The 21,189-nt window shown below is 41.2% G+C and overlaps 2 protein-coding genes and 1 long non-coding RNA gene across 3 annotated transcripts; all 3 read right to left on the bottom strand.

The window, feature by feature from the left end:
• Positions 1-264: 264 nt before the first annotated feature.
• On the bottom strand, positions 265-3,588 carry LOC4326980 (dihydrolipoyl dehydrogenase 1, mitochondrial). The gene is made up of 2 exons (XM_015755531.3): positions 3,258-3,588; positions 265-1,700 (listed from the first exon to the last, which is right to left on the bottom strand). The coding sequence occupies exons 1-2, from the start codon at positions 3,516-3,518 to the stop codon at positions 450-452; spliced, it is 1,512 nt and encodes a 503-aa protein (XP_015611017.1). The 5' UTR covers positions 3,519-3,588; the 3' UTR covers positions 265-449.
• Positions 3,589-7,546: 3,958 nt separating this feature from the next.
• On the bottom strand, positions 7,547-10,696 carry LOC107281750 (uncharacterized). The gene is made up of 3 exons (XR_001547520.3): positions 10,450-10,696; positions 9,963-10,358; positions 7,547-8,013 (listed from the first exon to the last, which is right to left on the bottom strand). It is a non-coding gene; the product is annotated as an uncharacterized lncRNA (long non-coding RNA).
• A 1,841-nt stretch (positions 10,697-12,537) lies between these two features.
• Positions 12,538-18,008, bottom strand: LOC4326981 (hydroxyproline O-galactosyltransferase GALT3). The gene is made up of 7 exons (XM_015768460.3): positions 17,281-18,008; positions 16,039-16,288; positions 15,686-15,961; positions 14,703-14,831; positions 13,358-13,534; positions 13,169-13,276; positions 12,538-13,063 (listed from the first exon to the last, which is right to left on the bottom strand). Exons 1-7 carry the CDS (start codon positions 17,931-17,933, stop codon positions 12,857-12,859), a joined length of 1,800 nt encoding a protein of 599 aa, XP_015623946.1. The 5' UTR covers positions 17,934-18,008; the 3' UTR covers positions 12,538-12,856.
• Between the last annotated feature and the right edge of the window lie 3,181 nt (positions 18,009-21,189).

Below are 21,189 nucleotides of genomic sequence, written 5' to 3' on the forward strand. Positions count from 1 at the left end.
TCGATCAAACTCACGCACAACGATGCATATGATCAACTGTTGCAATGGAGGAAAAGAAAGACATGTTATACACATCAGATAATGGCTGGCAGCAATCTATGGAAAAAAGCAGACGATGAATCCGTACAACTGTTGGAGACAGATCCAGCTTTATATTGTAGAAAAATTGTTTTGCGCTAGACATTCATCCAGCACGTTTTCCCATTTTTTTGTGAGTACACACCAAAATGACAGATCCAGCTTCATATCTTAGAGAATGATGTATAGCATCTAAGGGAATGGAATCAATAGCATATACTATTGGCTGTGGCAACTAGTGTCAATTCACAGCATCACGAACGAGAGTAAAATGACAGACAGTGGCTTTTTGATCCCATATATCCAAAATTATTACAAAATTTTGGAATTTGTGAAGCCAAGCAGTTTGGATGTTAAAAGCAAAACAGAACTTAAATGTGAATCGCCTTTGTGAAGGTTTGCAGGCAGGCCTCCTTCAAGGCTTCGCTCACGGTGGGATGAGCGTGGCATGTACGAGCTATGTCCTCACTTGATGCTCCATACTGCAAAGCAAGGACAGCCTCATGTATTATCTCTCCAGCACCGGGAGCCATGATATGCACGCCCAGAATCTTGTCAGTTTCCTTCTCAGCCACCACCTTCACCAAGCCCTCAGCATCGTCAATGGCCTTTGCACGGCTGTTTGCCAACAGCGGAAATTTGCCAACACGGTAGGGAATTCCTAAAGCTTTCACCTGCTCTTCAGTCTTTCCAACAGACGCGACCTCTGGATGTGTATAGACCACACCAGGCACTGTGTCATAGTCGACGTGCCCCTCCTTGCCAGCAATGAACTCAACACAGGCAACACCATCCTCTTCAGCTTTGTGGGCAAGCATGGGCCCAGGGATGGCATCCCCAATTGCATAGACTCCATTGACGTTAGTCATGAAGCGCTTATCCACGAGGATCCTGCCAGCTTTGTCTGTCTCAACACCAACACTTTCCAACCCAATACCAGCAGTATATGGGACTCTTCCAGCAGAAACCAATACAATATCAGCTTCAATGACACTCTGCTCACCTCCAGCTGCAGGTTCAAGTGTTAGCTTCACACCATCTCCGGAGGTATCAACCCCAACTACCTTTGTCTTGAGCATGAACTTCATCTTCTGCTTCTCCAACATGCGCTGGAACTGCTTCCTGACTTCACCATCCATTGATGGAACTATATCTGGGGCAAATTCAACAACGGTGACCTCTGAACCAAGGCGGTTCCAGACCGAACCCATCTCCAGACCAATGTAACCTGCTCCAATAACCACCAATTTCTTTGGAATCTCTGACAAGCACAAGGCCCCAGTAGATGAGACGATTTTCTTCTCATCAATTGTGACTCCAGGGAGTGATTTTACATCAGACCCTGTAGCAATGATTATGTTTTTCCCTTTGACAACTGTGCTGCCACCATCGCTCAGATCAACAGACACCTCTGAGGGCGAAGCAAGTTTCCCAAAGCCTTTGACATACGTCACTTTGTTCTTCTTGAAGAGACCTTCAATCCCCTTAGTCAGGCCTGCCACAGCCTTGTCTTTCTGTGCCATCATAGCTGGGAGGTCTACCTCCAGATTGGAAAATTTCACTCCATGGTGTGCAAAGGAACTTTTTGCTTCATGGTACATATGAGATGAGTGCAACAGAGCCTGGAGATTAGAAGCATGGGTGTAAGTTAGAAGTGTTCCCAAAAAAGCACATCTATCGAGACAGGTCACCAATGCGAATAGTTATGTACTTATGTATCTGCAGTAAAGCATATAAAATAACTATAGTGATTAGTTTAGATCTTTGATAGAAGTGTTCATCTTATATCCAGAAAAGAAAATATTCCTCTACATGGAGAATGGTCCAAGACTCCAAGGACAGCATAACTCTTATATCGAGCTATAAGAAGCAAGATGTTTAGTCCCACATGAAGATGCTCAGCACGTATGTATAAAAATAAAACAAGCATCTACTTTCATAATGAACCAAAGAAAAGCATTGAAAGAGCCCAAACCAAATAATGGAACTATATGGAGGATGGGATAAGTTTGCTTAGTTCCTGATCACACAGAAAGTGAGAGATCAACAACTTTTAGCACAGGAACAGTATTCTGGTGCCAAAAGAACTTATCTGATAACACTATACTGCAATGTAATACAGGTGAACTTAGATCCACTTGGATTCATTGCAAACAAACAAATAATAGTTATCTAAGTGAATAGGAATTTAACCAAGTGCAAACTCTCATAGACATGGTAGAAAAGGTCAAAGGCGCAGAACTGTTAAAAGCTCAAAAGTTAGTTACGTATAGCATAATATGTGTGCAAGGGATAGTCTCACGCATAGCATAAAACAGTAAAGAAACAAGTCTCAAGAAAAAGGACAATTAAGAAACTAACTGTTAACTGGATGCAATATAACTACGGTACAAAGTATCATGATAATGACACCTCGGGGCAACCAAACTGCAGTTCAAAATAGCCCACGGCATCAAACAAAGTCCAAAATGATGCCAAGAAGAAAAGTTCAAATACAGTAAGGACTCGTGCCACCATATGAAAACGAAATATGCAGCACCTGTTGATTAGTAACGATCTGTTGAGCCATAACACATCAGTTGTGTTAATCCTATTGGTTTACACCAGTTAACCAATTTAAGATTATTTTGTTTATCAGATTAGGACGATGCTGTGCCATCAATTTAGGATTATTTTGTTTATTAGATGGATGGCAACCACCCAACCATCGAGTTGGCAGAATTTTAACAACACTCTAGGAAAGGTGTCTTCCAGGAATTTTCAAATGGACGGGTACAAGATTAAGAATCCAAAAGACTACAATTATGCAGCATATTGCACAAAAGGCATTACTCCTCTATAATTCAAATGCTTGACAGTAAATTTGAAACACCAAATTACATCAGATGTCACACATATGCAGACCATTCATGCCAAAATATTAACAAGGGAACTCAAATCTAACCACACAGCGCAAAATGCTCCTCGAAATTACGCGTATCCTCCGCACGACCAGAATTTCAATTCAACGCGCATCGCAACAACTCGCCCTACCAGCAGATACCATCAATCAACCCGAAATAATAAGGTTGGAAAACGTAGATCTAAAATCGCATCCACCTCAACCGAACCCGCAAGACAGTAGAGAGGAGATCGAAAAAGAGGGGGAGGGACGAGGGGGAGAGCATCGTCGTGGTCACCTTGGAGGGGATGCAGCCGACGTTGAGGCATGTCCCGCCGAGGGTGCCCCTCTTCTCGATGCAGGTGGTCTTGAGCCCCAGCTGCGCCGCCTTGATCGCCGCCACGTACCCTCCCGGCCCGCCGCCCACCACCACCACGTCGCTCTCCTCCCCCGCCACCGCCGCGTACGACGCCCTCAGCGCCGACACCCCCGCCGCCCCCAGCGGCCGCCGCAGCAGCGCCTCCGCCGCCCGCCTCCTCGCCAGGATTGCGAGCGCCATCTCTCTCTCTCTCCTCGCTTCGGGCTCCTTGTGGTGTTATTGGATTTATTTTTTTTTCTTCTTTTGCTCCAAGAAAGAGGAGAAGAGGAGAGAGAGGAGGAGGAGAAGGTGGAAGGGGAAGCGAAATGGGAAGCGGCTGCCGGGTGGGGCCCGAGCAGATAGGGTTTTTCCTGTCGAGAGATCCTGGCCGTACGATGCAGAAGGGAAGGGATGGGCTCGCTCGCTCACCAACCAAAAATAAAATAAAATAAGATGTTGTAGTAATTTATTCCAACTACTCCACATCTTAAAAAAAAAACCCTCCTATGATCTCTCTGATAATTGGTGACTTTTGCTTAGCTAAATCGTCATTTGAAAAGTTTGGTGGTTTCACTTTATTTTAATCAGCGAAACATTAGAACATTTTGGCCTGTTGAGGAGAAAACGTTAGCGCTTTTGTTATGATTTTTTACTTAAAAATGCAGATAAATTATTGGTGTGTGATTGTTAATGTTCAATCTCTCTCTCTCTCTCTTCTTTCCATGTAAACCAAATTTCTAGATTTACATTATTGGGATCCTGCACTTTTCTTATGTGGAACCTTGCAAATGTAAAGTGCATAGACTATTTGTGCAGTTGAGAGAGAGAGAGGAGAGTGAAGTTGCTGGTTCACAGTTCATACCTAATCCAGTAGAGGATATGATGTTGGTCCATGTAGAACCACTGAGACCCTGGAGAGAGGCTGCCCTCACAAATCAATTTGTGATCTCTACTCTCACAACCATCCAAGACAACAATTGCTTTCTCATTCTGTCACATTCCATCAGCCATTTTTCTTGGGCTTCGGTTCATAACTTTGCTATGCTGAAGATCCAACAAACCCAATTTCAATTTAAGTTTACATTAGTCCACAAAATAAGACCAACACATAATAACATAACCCCTCATCTGTGATGGGCCATGACTCACATATGTAACACGTATATGTATTTACCCTGTCAGCGATAAAAAAAACTCATATATTACTGACTCATATGTGCAGATAATATTCACCCTGTCAGCGATAAAAAAAACTCATATGTTACTGACTCATATGTGCAGATAATATTTACCCTGTCAGCGATAAAAAAAAACTCATATGTTACTGACTCATATGTGCAGATACATCAACTGGATGCATGGCAAGACTGCCAAGCGCTGCCGGTCCGCTAAATGAGCATATCGATGAATCAGGAATAGCATTCCCAGTGAATGAAAGAGTATACAAAGGATCGAATGCTGAGATAAAATAGCTTTAGTAGAAGATTAAGAGCTTAATTGCTATATGCATTGTTGTTGGTATTCCAACAACTTTATGTTTCGTTATTCAGAGATGGCCAGGTGAGCCTCTTTGATTAGTCGTTGCCATGAGATGAGATAGTAAAACGTTTATGTTGACAAATATACAATTTAGACAAAAAGTCAACTATAATCATATAACTGAGAACATATTTCAATTTATCAGGAAAAAATATATTTCAGATAGGGGTGTAAGTGGCTAACCTGCAAAACCCACTTATAGATCACAATAAGCCCCCTTAATTTCAGATATGGGTATTTGCTTGTAACTAATCAAATTAATTGATATTCAGGAGAGAGAGAATTAGAGAGAATACATGAAATCAATTGGAAGAGGGAGAATACAGGAGAGAGTGGTGGCTGTGGTGGGATGCTGCTGTGTTCAGCATACTTCCCCCGTTCTATAAAAAATAAATCTAGTAGTAGTAGGTGGGAAGATCATGTGGTTGTACTACATTGACATCCAGGAGTTGTGGATCGTGTACGAAGATCCGAGGGAACGTATCAGTTCGATTGGAGTAGTACCATTTTTGTCGTGCAATCCTAGCTTGTTCACATTGCAACTATCGTCGTTTTTTCTCGTTCATTTGGAGTAGTCTGAGGTCATCAGTTGGAGAGATTGGCCGGATCAACCTTGCCGTTGTGGCTGGCGGCGACGAGCATCTCAACGACGGTGCCTACGTGCACACCCTCATCGTGGATGGATCTGCCTAGTACCAGCGCACCTTCCAAACAAATCTCCTCTATGGGCATGTTCTTGGTCTCTGGCAGGAAGGACGCCGCTCCGTGGGACCATGCCACGATGCGGAAGTGCGGAGCTTCACCAGAAACCGAACTCGATCACCTCCAGCCTTGGTAGTGCGTCGACGACGATCTCCTCGACGTCGAACGAGTAGATGGTCATTGACATGGGAGGCACTTGTAGATCCCACTCATCATATAAGTCAAAACTAAGCGCTATACCGACTTGAGGCCTCGAGCATATCGATTTTGTAAGTTAAGGGATATGTTATATCTGGTATTGCGGTTAAATTACGTGATTCAAACTCCGCGTTAAAATGAGGGAACTAGAGTGAACTTATTCCGGCTAAGAAAAGGTCTATGTTATGCATAAAGCAGAGGAATAAGTCTATTTTATCTTTCCCATCTCTTATCCCTAATCAAATTGTATCCCTCAACTCAACTCATAACGCTTCGCCTAACTTTAAAAACCAGTGCGAATATAGTCCGGACACCAGGCTACTGCGGCCACTGGTTGAGAGGGAGAAGAGACCGCAACCACAGGACCCCGAGCTCCCCGTCGCTCACTGTGGAGGTTTGAGGGGGCAGCATGGAAGAAGCAGGGCCAAGCCCGGTGGCGTCCGACCTCCTTCTCCAGCTCCCCGCACAAATTGAGATGGTATATATCCCCGGCGAGTTCCACGACCTCGCCGTGGTATATATCCCCGGCGAGTTCCACGACCTCGCCGAGCAGTTGCAGGTCAAGCTCGCCGGCGACATGCCCCTCTAGGACAATTACAGTTATTGGCTAATGAAAGTACCTCACCAAGTCTGCTATTGTTAGGTTGCGTTGGAATGCCCAACAATTGCTGGATGAAATTTTAGATTCTCGTGGCACGCTTTTGAAACTGCTAAACGGTGCGTTTCGTGCAAAAACTTTCTATATGAAAGTTGCTCTAAAATATCAGATTAATACATTTTTCAAGTATGTAATAATTAAAACTCAAGTAACCACATGTTACTACCATCTCATTTTGCGTGAAACACTTAATCTTAATCTTAATCTTCATCTTCAGGACATTCAAACACCACCTTAGTTTGAGTCCGGAGTGAATTTGGGTAGGATCTAACTAGTTATTGGCTGATGAAAGAAGGTTGATGGGTCTATTCTGAAAGCTTTGCTACATCCATGAAGGTTTATGGATTACTTCATGTACGCAATCATGTGTGCCAAAGCAAATGATGGCAAAGTTCTATCTTGTCCCAACAAAGTAGCAATGCAGAAATGCCTGGTGCCTCAACCTGTTCAATTAGTCTGTCAAAAGATGCGCTGACAAAAAAAATTTACAACTCAATTATTCCTTCTGATAGTGTTAAAAGCTACATAGTCATGCCACACTATTCGTATACTGGAAAGTAGAAGTAGCATAGTTTGCAAAAAAAAAAAAACAAAAAACAAAAAAAAAACCTAAACCCTAAAAGAAAAAACACTACCATCCTTTATCCTATATGTTGACATCAGAGCCACACAGGCAACACAGTCAATAGTTTCAAAAGTATTAATATCTGCCAGGAGCAAACAAGCATTCACTGGGTTGGGTAATATAAGCCAGTGCACTGTACTCGGTGCTCCATTTCCAACATCGATTATTTGGACATGCGACCATACTAGGTAGTACTTGTTCAGTGGGCTAAAGAACAATCTATCTTGCTGAGCCCAGGAATCGATGAAACGAATAGGTTCAATACAATGCACAAGGGTGCAAAAAGATTGTCAAAAATATAACAAGTAAATCTGCACAGAAAAATAAACAATCCATCACTATTTTTAAGTTTTTAACAGCTAATTCCGGCATCTGATAGGGCAGAGATGTGAGTCGTGACATACCAATATTGCAATTCTCCACTCAGATCAAGGCTCTAATGTTTTTAACACAATTTAGCAAAACAAGTAAAACCTCTGTCCATCTGAGTCATCCTTGAGTCAAAACTTCCAAAGCAAATGATAGATTCACATCTGCTAATAATTTTCTTGCACAAATATCAGAGCATTTTAGATGGATAACATTGTCCGTGGACATCTATAATTCAATCTACATGTGACCTTGCTTTTCTCAGAGTGACAAACCTGGCCAAACATCGTTTTTTAATCATCTAAACAATAAAAGGCATATAAGACCTAGCACATGCTTTCAAGATACCTTCAGATACTTTTTATCAACAAAATCATGACTTTTTATCAACAAAATCATGACTATCTAGTTATGATGGTTTACAAAGTAGAGGCAGAATAAGTTCCTATAAGATGAACTGAGAGAGGATACATACCCCAAACATGGAAATGGCAATGGTCTTCAGAGTTATCAAGGTATAGTAGTCAACAAACGGCATTAATTGAATATCACCATACATCTTGAGGAATTTCAATATTTCCATGTTGACTTGCTCCATTCTTATGCTGCATTTTGGGATAAAATGTTATGATGTGACAGAATGAAACAGCAATTCACATCTAAAACAATTGCATATGGAAAGCACATTTGATTCCTCTCGATAAAAAGGTCAGATTGTATGTAGGAAAGAAGGGCCTTATTTTTAGGGCAGTAATGCACTAACTATAATCATCCAATCTAGTAAGGTTGAATCCATCACTACAATGCCAAACTTATACCAGAAATGTTACAAGGATAATAGCCGATTATACGGTATATACAACTAAAAGAAAGTGCTCCAACTATGTTTGAGCATTAGTAATGCAAACAAAAGGACTGACATGGTAAAGTATAAAATCAGAGGGAAGCATGTTACAGTTGAATGAAAATCAAGCCCAAGAGAACTGTTCCTTCCGCGTGCAACCCTGAACCCTAAGGCCCCACCCCTTGACTTAACTGATTTGGATAGCCTTGCCCACATGGAAGGATAGGTGCCGCCGATGCTTTGCTTCGTGTGTGTGTTTTATTTGAGGAAAAATACTGTAGGAAAGTTTCCTACAGTGAATATATTAAAAACATATATGTACAATTTACTTAAAAACATATATGTACAATTTACAGGGTTTCTACAGATTGTCTATCCATTGTTGTATGTTTGGGAGATAAGAAGGCTTTGCTCTTTCGATAACCAACACAAATTCCTGTCTAAAGAAAGAAAAACAAATCTGAAGCTGTGGATTTATGTTTCTGAAAATCTTATTGCTTCTGAAAATATATGTACACCAAGGCTTTGCTCTTTCGATAACCAACACAAATTCCTGTCTAAAGAAAAAAACAAATCTGAAGCTGTGGATTTATGTTTCTGAAAATCTTATTGCTTCTGAAAATATATGTACACCAAGGCTTTGCTTTGTGTTATTGCCTAGATGCCTTTAATTTATGTTTTGTGCCACAAATGTACAAAGAAAATAAAGGAAATGTCCAGTATACAATATCAAAAAACCCCATGACAATCAGGCAATCAGCCTAAAAAGACCATAAAAATTGACCCACCCAGCCTAAGATCTGGAAGCTGCCTTTTTTTTCCTGGGCTGGAAAATTTCTGTTCTGTTGGTTAACATACAAAATAATGGATGACCAAAACCAGTTTCCAGTAAAACTAGTAACTCATGTTATCGAAGCTAGTCATTGCTGTTTTCTATTCAATCCAACTAAAAGTAGAAGAATTTTTTTTTTGAAAAAAAAGATTTAATTTAGTGTACTTTACATGAAACTGCAAATATTATGACAAATAAAAATCATACAACAGTAAGCCATAGTGTTGTAAAAACTACAGATTTAGCAATAAATTATAAATACATCGCAAGACTACAGATTTATTATGTTCCATCAATACAAGATTTAGCAAAGCATTTATTGCAAAACCAAAGATTTTAGTGTCCCATCAAGACAATAATGTGGCAGGGACAAAGGCAGACCTCTCAAATTTGTAGTTTGAAATATTCATTACAAAATCAGTAATTTTTGGACACCATTGCCTAGGTCTGTAGTTTAGTGATAAATTCAGTGTTAGATCTGTAATTTTGTGATGTTGTCGCTTAAATTTAGAGTTTTGCAATAGCTTTATGAAAATATATGTTGTTTTGCAAAAGCTACTCTTTAATTGATGTCAAACAAGGCAGCTGTTTGTGCTTTTCTTTAGTTTAAATTTGAAAATTTAAAGGGTGATGCAACAATTCTGTCACCCTTATGAAAAGTGTCCAAATTTGACTATTTTACCCTGACCACTAGCAGTTAAAAAGTGCTTCATATGTAAGGGACTTGCATTGTAAAACACATGTACCATTAGTTACTGGAGCGAATGAATGAATACTAGATATCAACTCCTAAAATTCGGATTGTAGAAAACAATGCTGTCAAAAAAAATCAAGCATAGGAGTAATGAAAATGAAGGTACAAGATAACTAGTGCTGACCTTTATTATTATTTGTTCAGTGACCATGTAGGCTGAAACCAAAGAGCAGGAGGGGGGCAGTTCTTCCAGGAACTCTGAGTGTACTGATCAGCGAAAGTATCATCTTGTAAGTTGTACACCCTGACCGCCTTTGCAATATGCTTAAATCTCCTACACTTGGTGCTATCATGAGCAAGGTAGACGCAATTCGGAGTTAACACGGGGAATTCATTCACAGAAACGAAGAAGCTAACAAACAGAGCGTGGCCACGCAGATCCTTTATCTGCACTAGATCCTCCGTAGCAAGATCAAGCTTGAACACCGCGAGTTCATATGTGCGGGGCTCCTCGCCATCGTCGAGCTCAAAGCTCCTCCACACCTGGAGGATGTCACCCCATGGTGCCCGAACAATATAGCTGGCGCGGTCGAAGGAATGTTTCAGAGGGACACAAATGCAGTTGACCACTGGAGCAGCCGAGCCACTGAAATCGATGGTTTGGATCTCACCGCAGCTGCGAACGGCGTAGAGCAAGCGGAGGGGGGCATGTCCGGGAGCGGGACGCGGTAGAGGTTGCCGGTGGAGAGGCGGCGGAGGGTGGCGACGCCGGTGGGGGAGGTGGTGAGGAGGCAGGGGCCATGGCTGTTGCGGCAGAGGCCCAGGCGGCGCGGCAGATGAGATCGGGGATCTCCAGCGCGGTGAAGACGGTGACGAGCAGGTCCCGGTGGTCGGAGGGGATTTCTACATCCATCGTCGATGGAGTACAGGATGTTGTTTTTTTTCTTTAACATGACCGTGCCTATATATACACACGTACTATAGGCGGAGCGGCCCCGGTGTTCGAGTCGGTCTAACTGGCCCGACTTCCCCGCCGACTCCAAGTGGACTCAGTAGCAGCGCCGGTAAAGTACAGCAGGCTCAAACCTGACAACAGATGCCATACTAATGATTTATTAGAGAGAATCAGGGTGTTCATCGACGGTTTTTGGCGGTTTGGTCAGAAAAGCCGGACCAACCCGGAAATACCGGTTCATACGGTTTGGTTTTAACGGGTTTGACGGGTTAAACCGTAGAAAGTTTCTTTCTTCCTGCGTACGTGAAAGAAGGGGATCAGAAGAACAGCAACACAGCCATGGCTGTCCTTCCAAGCTCAATAGCAGCTGATTGCACCATGGCTCGTAGCCTTTCCAAGCGATGGAGGCAGGCAGGCAGCAAGCAGGACGGCAGGACGCCGGCGGCGCGGCGAGCTAGCGATTGTTTCCTCCTCGGATGGGAGCCGCCGTTTGGCTGCCTCGGCGTCGTCGCCGGCATCGGCGCCGCCGGCACCAACGTCTATGGGGCTGTGCACTTACGTGCGAGCTAAATAGCCGATGCTTGCTTGGTTGCCTCAGATGCCTTCGCCATGGCGTCTTGCTACCGCAGAAGCTCAGCGCAGGTCCGGAGGAAGAAGAAGGACGAGACACGGGTTCAACGGGTTACGGCGGTTCTAAACCAACCCGTGAAAAATTGGAAAAACGGTTTGGGTTGGTTTGGTTTCACGGGTTGAACGGTTTGTACCCAAACCGTGAACAGGCTGCATAACAAAAATTACTGAGGTCTGGCATATAAATTATTTAATTAATATAGAATAATTTAGTTAAGATTTGAATAATCTACCCGGGGCCTTATGACACTAGGTAGTACAACATAAATATGCCTTTGCCATGATTTGATGGAAACTCAATTATAAATCGGATCTAATTTGTATCTCTCAATCGTAAAAACAGATATATCCACCATCCAACCATTAAAACCGGTTTAAAATGACTCTCTCGATAGTATTGATGGTGTATCAGATTTGGTACCCTATAGATATCATTTTGATACCCCTCAGGTACCAACTATACCTCTTTCGTACTCGACGATACTTATTGGTACTAGACAGATACCAATAGGTACCATACCTAGTACCCGTCGATATTAGTAAGGGTATTAAATCTGAGCTAAAAGGATGGCGATGATTATGGACACTGGTTCTCCAAGAGACAACAATGAAGAGTTCGGCAAGGCCAAATCTGGTGGCTAGGGATCTCAATGATTTCAAATATGCTGCAAGCAAGCAACGTGGAGGATGCAGATATTTGTTCAGCCATCCCCACTCCTCATTGTGTGAACAAAGTCCCCAATTTCGACACCGTCGACCACTTACATATCCTAGTAACAACTTACATCCTAGTACGAGGCAGGGATTGAAATTTCAGTAATTTAATTTCGAACCCCCCCCCTGGGCAAGTCAATATCTTGGCCAAAATTTTCGGTTTTTCTCGAATTTTGTGAATTTAGTCAAATTCAATTAAATTGTGTCAAAATTTCAGAAAATTTTGGCCCAAAAAAATACTGAAATCTCTGAAATTTCGGTTCTACCGAAATGGCCGAAATTTTAGCTGAAATCGAAATTGAAAACCCTGGTTGGTTCTTTTTTTTGGGACGGAGGAAGTACGTAGACATCTCATAATAAAATAGCTAAGCTTGCAGAGCCCAGCCAATTATCTTCCCAAAATCTTATTTTCCAGCCATTCCCCAGTGTACCATCTGTACCCCAATCTTGGCCATCTGAGTTGCCCAAATCCTTCCAAATTTGAGAGGATAGGAAAAGGTCTAGTGCACATTTTTTGCATGCCAGATTGGCCATCAACTTCTGAATGGAATCATCCAGAACAGTTGGAGATCCATTGTAAAACATTTTTTTGTCTTCCAGCTCGTAATTTCGTATACATGGATCAATATTTTCCTCTACAAAACCAAACCTATTGATCCCCAACAAACTTGCCATCGAACAAAACAATCGTGGCAATACATTGTACAACAACAAGAAAACTAGCCTACCACAACTTGAGACTTCACTACCTGTCGCTATTGTTGGCGCTGATGCAGAAACTATTCACAACATACCGGCTGATACTCCTTTTGAAGCTTCTCCCACAAACACATCATAAGCCTCGGGCTCTGATAGTGGGCAAGCACATAATCGGAGTCACATCCTTCGCTATAGAAGCGGTCATCATTCACATAATTTACTTTCTGGCCACTGTTTTTGTACTGTTGTATCCAGATACCCATTGCCACATCTTCAAGTTTGAATAACTGATGCAATTAGAAACATGAAGCAGCAGATTAAGAGCTGCATGGCTGACAATCTCTTTTTTTTAAAAAAAGAAGTCCATTTGTATCGTTAGAAAGTGTTGTTACCTGAAGAGTTCGTTCTTGATGACCATGAACAATAAACTTTGCAATGTCCCTTGAGACTATATATCCAGGGCCATGAGCCCATGGTGGATATGCTTCAACAGGCCATTCCTGCATTTCTCATATGTGATATGTCAGAAGAGCTGCCTAAATAAATAAATCTTGGTACAGGATAACTGCAATAGACAGTACCTTTGGACTGATGAACCATTTGCTATCCTTGTTTCTATGTGGTGAAGACTGGAAAGAAATAAGACCATACAGAAGTCCATGAGGGTCACTCTTCTTCAGGCTTGAGATGACTTCATCAATCCTAACAAAAGCATCATCATCTGTTTTCATGATGTACTTTGCAGGAACAACTTTGGTCTGCAGATTGGCAAAAGGCAAATATAAGTTTAGGATGCGCATACATTTGCTATAGCTCATATTAGGGATTTGTGAGGTGCTACATCCATGAAGGTGTATGGATTACTTAATGTACGAATCATGTGTGACAAGCAAATCATGGCAAAGTTCTATCTTGTCCCAACAAAGTAACAATGCAGAAATGCCCTGTGCCTCAACCTCTTCAGTTTGATGTTCTGTCAAAAGATGTGATGAGAAAAAAAAACAATTCAAATGTTCCTTCTGATAGTGCTAAAAGCTACATAGTTATGCCACACTATTTGTATACTAGAAAGTAGAAATAGCATAGTTTGCCAAAAAAAAAAAAACACTACCATCCTTCATCCTATATGTTGACATCAGAGCCACAGAGGCAACAGGTCAACAGTTTCAAAAGGATTAATATCCGCCAGGAGCAAATAAGCATTCAACTGGGTTTGTGTAATTTATAAGCCAGTGCACGGTACTCTGTGCTACATTTCCAACATCACATTATTTGGGCATGCGACCATGCTAGGTTATTGTACTTGTTCAGTGGGATAAAAAACAATGTATCATGCTGAGTCATGGAATCGATGAAATGGATAGGTATGAATACAACGCACAATGGGTACCAAAACTGTCAAAAAATATAACAAGTAAATCTGCACAGAGAAAACAATCCGTCACTATTTTTCACTCAGATTTATTCCTGCATCTGATAGAGCTTATTCCTGCATCTGATAGAGCAGAGATGTGACATACTAATATTGCATTTTCCACTCAGATTAAGGCTCTAGAATTTTGAACATAATTTGGCAAACACAAGTAAAACCACTGGTCATTCGTCCTCGAGTCAAACTTCCAAAGCAAATGATAGATTCACATCTTCTAATAATTTTCTTGCACAAATATCAGAGCATTTTAGATGGATAATATTGTGCATGAACATCTATATACATGTGGCCTTGCATTTCTCAGAGTGATAAACAAAGGGCCAAGCATTGTTTTTAATCTAAACAATAAAAGGAATATAAGACCTTGCACATGATTCCAAGATATCTTCAAATACTTTTTATCAACAAAATCATGACTATCTAGTTACGATGGTCCACATAGCAGAGAGGCAGAATAAGTTCTTATAAGCTGAAAACTGAAAGAGGATACATACCCCAAACATGCAAATGGCAATGGTCTTCAGTGTAATCAAGGTATAATAGTCAACAAACGGCATAAATTGGATATCACCATACATCTGAGCTTCTTTCAGTATTTCCATATTAACTTGCTCATTCTTATGCTGCATTTTTGGGATAAAATATTATGATGTGACAGAGTGGGACAGCAATTCACATACAAAACAATTTCTTATGGAAAGCACATTTGATAAAAAGGTCAGACTATATGTAGGAAAGAAGGGTCTTATTTTAAGGGCAGTAATGCACTAACTATGATCATCCAATCTAGTAAGGTTGAATCAATTACTACAATGTCAGACTTATACAAGAATGTTATAAGGATAATATCTGATTATATGGTATACAACTAAGAGAGAATGCTCGAACTATGTATGAGCATTTGTAATGCAAACAAAAGGACTGACATACTAAAGTATAAAATCAGACAGAAGCATGTTACTGATGAATGAAAATGAAACTCAAGAGAACTGTTCCTTCAATTTATCATTGATAGGATATTCATTATAGGAATGGCATGTTACATCTGTACAAATTAAAGCTTTGTAACTGTCACGAATCAAGGAAGAACCAAGGAAAAACAGCAGCCATAATGTTCAGCTTTGCACATTTGGTTTTCTTTAGGCATTCTGAATTTCCGTTGTAATAGCTGACCAAGTTGCACTGGAGCTGTAAAGGCTGTACGAGCCTATTCAGGATATACAACGGAATGTGAATAGCCAATTTATCCTATCCCTCTCAGCCTTCATTTAATCTTTTTCTTCTAATGGTAATCGGTTCTTACTAAGAAATTAAGTTGCAATCCTAGTATCAAAATGCATGGCTGTAGAAACTAACTAGTCCTTAATAAGGTGTATACTTTTCAATCAATCAAAACAGGTAATTGAACAGGAAAACAGTGCAACAGAAAGAAGTAAGAATGTAGTAATTATACACATGGTGAATAGAGCAAACTTACAAGACCAGTAAAAAACCGTACGGCTACTTCTCCTAAACGGACAGCCTCATATTGCATCCATGTTCGCCTCAAAGCCATCCGACGCTTGAAGTTGTTTCCAGTCGAGAAAACACCAATCAGCAGAAAAATTCGCTTCTTTGAAAGAGGTGGGGCCTTCATAAGCTCAACACTAGCCATGTCCACCTCTTCTGAAACTGGCAATCCATTAGCCAAGACTGACAGGAGCTCCAGATCACCAGAAACCTTAACTTCTGCTACAGACCATGGCTCCAGCCTCTATCAAAAACTTAACAGGTTTCACAATCATGCGATACACTTAGAAAATGTAGTTTTGTCATTTTAGACAACCTCACCTCTCTGTATGCAAATGACGTATCATGCCTTCCATTTACTGTCATATGGAACCCTTCTGCACCAGCCCATAATGTTGCTGTAAAAGGCTCCCCTTCAATAATAGAAAAACTACCACCAAAATTTGCACGTCCTTTTGGCCTTTTCTCATTTTCATGCTCGTTTGCAGTAACATTTGCCATTGTATTGTTCCTCCCCTGAAGGCCACTGACACCCGCTTGCTGATTGCAACGAACAAGCCCATCCACTAGACTGATCAAACTCACAGCAAAAGGAATATTCTTTTGTCATTACCAAAAGAAGCTATAAAGGAAAAGAAAGATATTTCATAATTAAAATACCGTAAACAAATATGTACTATTTAAAGAAATAGACATGGAAAATAATATCATGATATGCTTGCTGCACCTTTCAGTAATCACCAGCTAAATATCACAGAATTACACTATTACGATTACTGAACTAGCACATTAAAATTCCAAGTGCAAATATTTCTGTTGTTTGCTTAAGTATTCCTTGTTTAGAAGAGTTTCTGATTCTTGAAGCAGATAGTTGGTTTAAGGCAAGAGCAAACGTGCACTACTATAAGTGCTATAAACAGGTATAGAATGGAAAAAAAATAAAAGATGTATATTTAGTGTTTTTTAGTTTGCGGCAAACATTTTTTCTCAACAGATAGACCAAATAATAAAGAAATACTGAAAAGTCACACAATCCCCCATAAATAGCTAAAACCCAAATAAGAAACATAATATCAATTTTCTGTTGAAATATAAACCACATAAAATCATTAGTCTTCAATATTGATTATTAACAAATAATAGAAGTATTTAATCAACTAAATAAGCTAAATAAAACCATAGTACTCAAATTTAGAGTTATCACTCGGTTTTCTAGGATTTCTACAGGAGTGCGGTGGGATATCGTGACTGGCTGGCTGACCAGTCACCAGGCAGCTACCTCCACTATAAGCTGGTCATAATAAACATGCAACATTCCACAACAATATGTGAGGCATCTAACAACACGCTGATGCTGGCCAGTCATTTGCTAGCTTGCCTATGTACTTTGTGTGTACCTAAACTTCTAAAGTGGAGCATCCACACTGTAATCATCAAGAAATTTCTGCATTGCTAGCTTCCATACACAAGTTCAATTAATCACAGATATGAACAACAACCTGAGCTAAAAACTTTAAGAGGAATAAATCCAAAGGAAACTGCAAAAGCTTGCAAGAAGTTCACCTAAGCAGTGAGCTGCTATTGCGATCGGCATCACCAACCGGAGGACACCGCTCCGACAATCCCCACCCCTCCTCGCGCGTCCAGGAGCTCTGCTCCACCACCATCTCGGCGACTCCCAAGCTCACATTGACGGAGACCACCACCTCGCCGCCGCCCCCCACCATCTCCACCCGGAACCAGGCCGCCCCGGGCTTGGGCACCCCGACCACCGTCACCGCGGAGCCCTCCGCGAGCCCGCACGGGATCTTGACGCCCCGGGCGCCCACGCCGCCCAGATCCCCTTCCACGGACGACCGGCAGCTCACATCGAGGTCTCCCTGGCGCCGCCCGTCCTTGCCGCCGGCCGCCGATGCCGCGACGGCGAGGGTGAGGTTGCGCCATGCGTCGGCGGCCTCGAGGACTCCCGCGGCGGTGCCCGGGAGCGCGTCGGAGCGGAGGAGGAGGGGGCGGAGGAGGCGCCAGGAGTGGTGGGCGGTGGAGTTGGCCGGGGGAGGGTAGAGGCGGGAGAGGCCCGGGAGGGTGGGGAGGAGGCGGGCCGCTGGGCCGCCGGCGGCGGTGGCGGCGGGCGGAGGCGCGGTGGAGGGTGACGGGGAGAGGAGGAGGAGGAGGACGGCGAGGGTCAGGATGAGCAGCACGCCGGTGCACTTCCTCATCGGCGGCGAGCACTGGTTGTTGGGGACTCGCCGGAGGAGCTCTTCGGACAAATGGGCGCCGTTATTTTCCCAAACAGAGAGAAAAAAATGGGCGCCGTTTTACAAAAACGAAACCGTCTCTCGGGCAATTTTACTGGTTTTCGTGAAAACCGTTGACTACAAGCGAAAATTGATCTAATTTTTTTGAAGAAAATAAAATACAGTACTATCTAAATTGTTTTGAATTTGACTGATTTGTTTAGAACCATGACTTTTATTGAATTTGAGTTCGATTGATTTACCGAGCGATCTTGGCTCTCGAGCCGCCTTAAAATCTTTGGTATTCACGAAACCTAAGAGGTGTGTTTAGTTTGTTGAGGGTAAAGTTTTTGAAGTGTACGAATACATATTTGAAGTATTAAACGTAGACTAATAACAAAACAAATTAGAGCAGGTACAATAGCAGGCTATAAGCAATCTGCAAACATATTTTAACAAAGATAAATAAGGAGAGAGAAAAGCAGCGGGCTACAGATTTGTAGCCAACTGTAGCACAGACTCCAAGACGCAGTGTATATATAACACGTGGGACCAAGTATTAATAATGTAGTATGTAACTATTGTATGAATGAGCTATTAGATTAGCTATAGTTGAATTAGAGCTACTAGTTGGCTATACTATTAAACTTGCTCTTACAGATTCCGTCTGTAAACTGCGAGACGAATTTATTAAGTCTAATTAATCCTTCATTAGCAAATATTTACTGTAGCACCACATTGTCAAATCATGGCATAATTAGGCTCAAAAGATTCGTCTTATAATTTACATGCAAATTATGCAAATGGTTTTTTCTATCCACATTTAATACTCCATACGTATATCCAAATATTTGATGTGATATTTTTGATTAAAATTTTTTAAAGTCTAAACAAAGCCCTAGTCTTTTTTAAGTCCAATTCACTCGAAAGACTGGATGGGGATTAGGGAGTGGAAATAGTGTTTGGCAGCTGTTTCTTTGTTTCTGTCATTGACTTCCCGCTGTTACTATCCAAATTGCGTTGATGTTGCTCATGACAATGGCAAAATTGATCAATGGAGAAACAAAGTAGTACTATAGCAAGTTGCATTTTACAACATGCGAGATGATACTTTTGTTTAACAAACACATCACACGTGTCTCAGTTCCTGGATAAACTACCCACTTTTACACGTGAAAATAAGGGTAAGAACACAATTACCCCTTTCTTTTTTGATTGTTTTGATGGGTACTGTAGAGCTAGATCGAACGGCCGACCGGCCAGAAATGACCATTGGCTTGATTGTTTTGACTGCACTATAGAGCTAGATTTTACGTGTGACTGGCCACATGTGAAACATAGGTTTGATTGTTTTAACTTGCACTATAGAGTTAGATCGAATGGCCAACCAGTCACACGTGACCATAGGTTGGCAAGTTGACTTTAGTCATTTGAGTCATGTTGCTGTATTTCAGTTTCACGGAGCGACAGCTGTGCTGTCTCTAGTGACGAGCAAACCAAACCAATAGGAGAGAAGAGTGTGCATGCTTGACGCTTCGTAACCTTAAGAGTAAGAGTATACTCTTAAGTGGCTAACCCATTGGAAAAACCGGGCTTGGGACAGTTTAGGCCTGAGTTTTACTCGTGGACCAGTAACTATATATTTTTTAGATTTTCCCAACCACCCGTGACCTAACTCTAGTTGTTTGGCTAGCATCCCACATATATAGCCTTTTCTAGCCCATCAAGCAACACAACCCTGATAGGCAGCCAACCCTAGTCCCACCTTCCCTCCTCTAGTGGTCTCACCCATCACGTCATGTAGCCGGTGCATGAGCGTCGCATCCTAAAATCAAACCATCGACTCCGCATCACGCATTCACTTCGCCTCAAAGCTTGATTCCCTAAATTAATCCATGTCAGTCTCCTTTCTAATCTTCCCCAACCCTAGAAACAATAGGAACCTGGGTTAATAACAATGGCAAAATATTATTGTGCTTGTTTCAAATATGATTGGTGCTGACCTTGGGCTTCGCACAACAATTGAAAATTGAATAATTGCAAGTAAACATTAGGGATGCTGCCCGTGTATTTTTTTTTTGTTTTTATTGCTTCCTTTTTAAGCAACTCACCTGGAAATTATAGTTTTGAATGCACACAGGTGAAGGGTTTAGGTATTGGCAAAATGCGAAATTTTTTTAAAAAATATACCTCTTTTTTATTGGTTTACATAAATATATACATTTAGAGGGATTTGCAGAAGTACACCATTATCGCAGAATGAAAGTGTGGACGCACGACTTCGCGCGGCGAGGGCGCGAGACCAGCTGCTTGTCTCGCGTGACGAGTGCGAAGACCGCAACTTCGCATCCCTAGCTATCTATCTATTATATTCTAAAAGTCCATTAAACTTCCTACAAACGCTTTTAAGCTGCTATGTGGCATTCTATAAACACTCTCGAGTCGCCATGTGGTGCTCTAATAGAATAAAGAAATCTGACCAATGATTTTTATTTAAATTATTGGACTCATTATTTTAGATCGTTAGATTTATCTTTACAGAAAAATAAAAAATAAAATCTCCCTCCGTGCAGGCCTCGGCGCTTTCAGGTACTTAAGTACGTACGATCCCTCCCAAGTCCCATCTCAGTGCATTTCCTTTTTTTTAAACCCATGATAATTAAAATTAAAAACTTTTTATGTGCCTAAAAAGGCCATAGATAAACATCAACCAACTCTTTCTCTATCCTCTCCTAATAAATAGTCCATTAAACATCATATAAATATTTCTAAACATCTATATAGCAATCTTAAATTAGAAAAAAAAATACATTTGACCATCAATTTACATTATTTTAGGTCATCATATCAATCTTTTTCTTTTAAAAAAACATCCAAAACCTCCCTCCACACTCCCATGCAGCGTTAAAGCCCGTTAATCATCTTATAAATATTTCCAAACCAATCCGTGACACTTCTAAATTAAATAAAATCATAAAAAATTTAGAACAAAGCATCCAACCATTGGGTTGTTATTATATTTTTATTTAAAAAACTCCCTAAATTTTAATAAAGCTGACATATCCATTACTTACATCCTGTTAGACATCTAATGACTTTCTATCAAGTTAATTAATTTCTCTCAACATGTATATGGGGGCTATTTACCTATACAATTTAATCTTGATGCTTTTATCAATAAATGATCTTATTAGGAGATAAATGAATAATCTTAAAATGATCATAGCATCTAAATTAT

This window comes from Oryza sativa, chromosome 1 (assembly GCF_034140825.1).
Source record: "Oryza sativa Japonica Group chromosome 1, ASM3414082v1".
In the NCBI taxonomy this organism is placed as follows: Eukaryota; Viridiplantae; Streptophyta; class Magnoliopsida; order Poales; family Poaceae; genus Oryza; species Oryza sativa.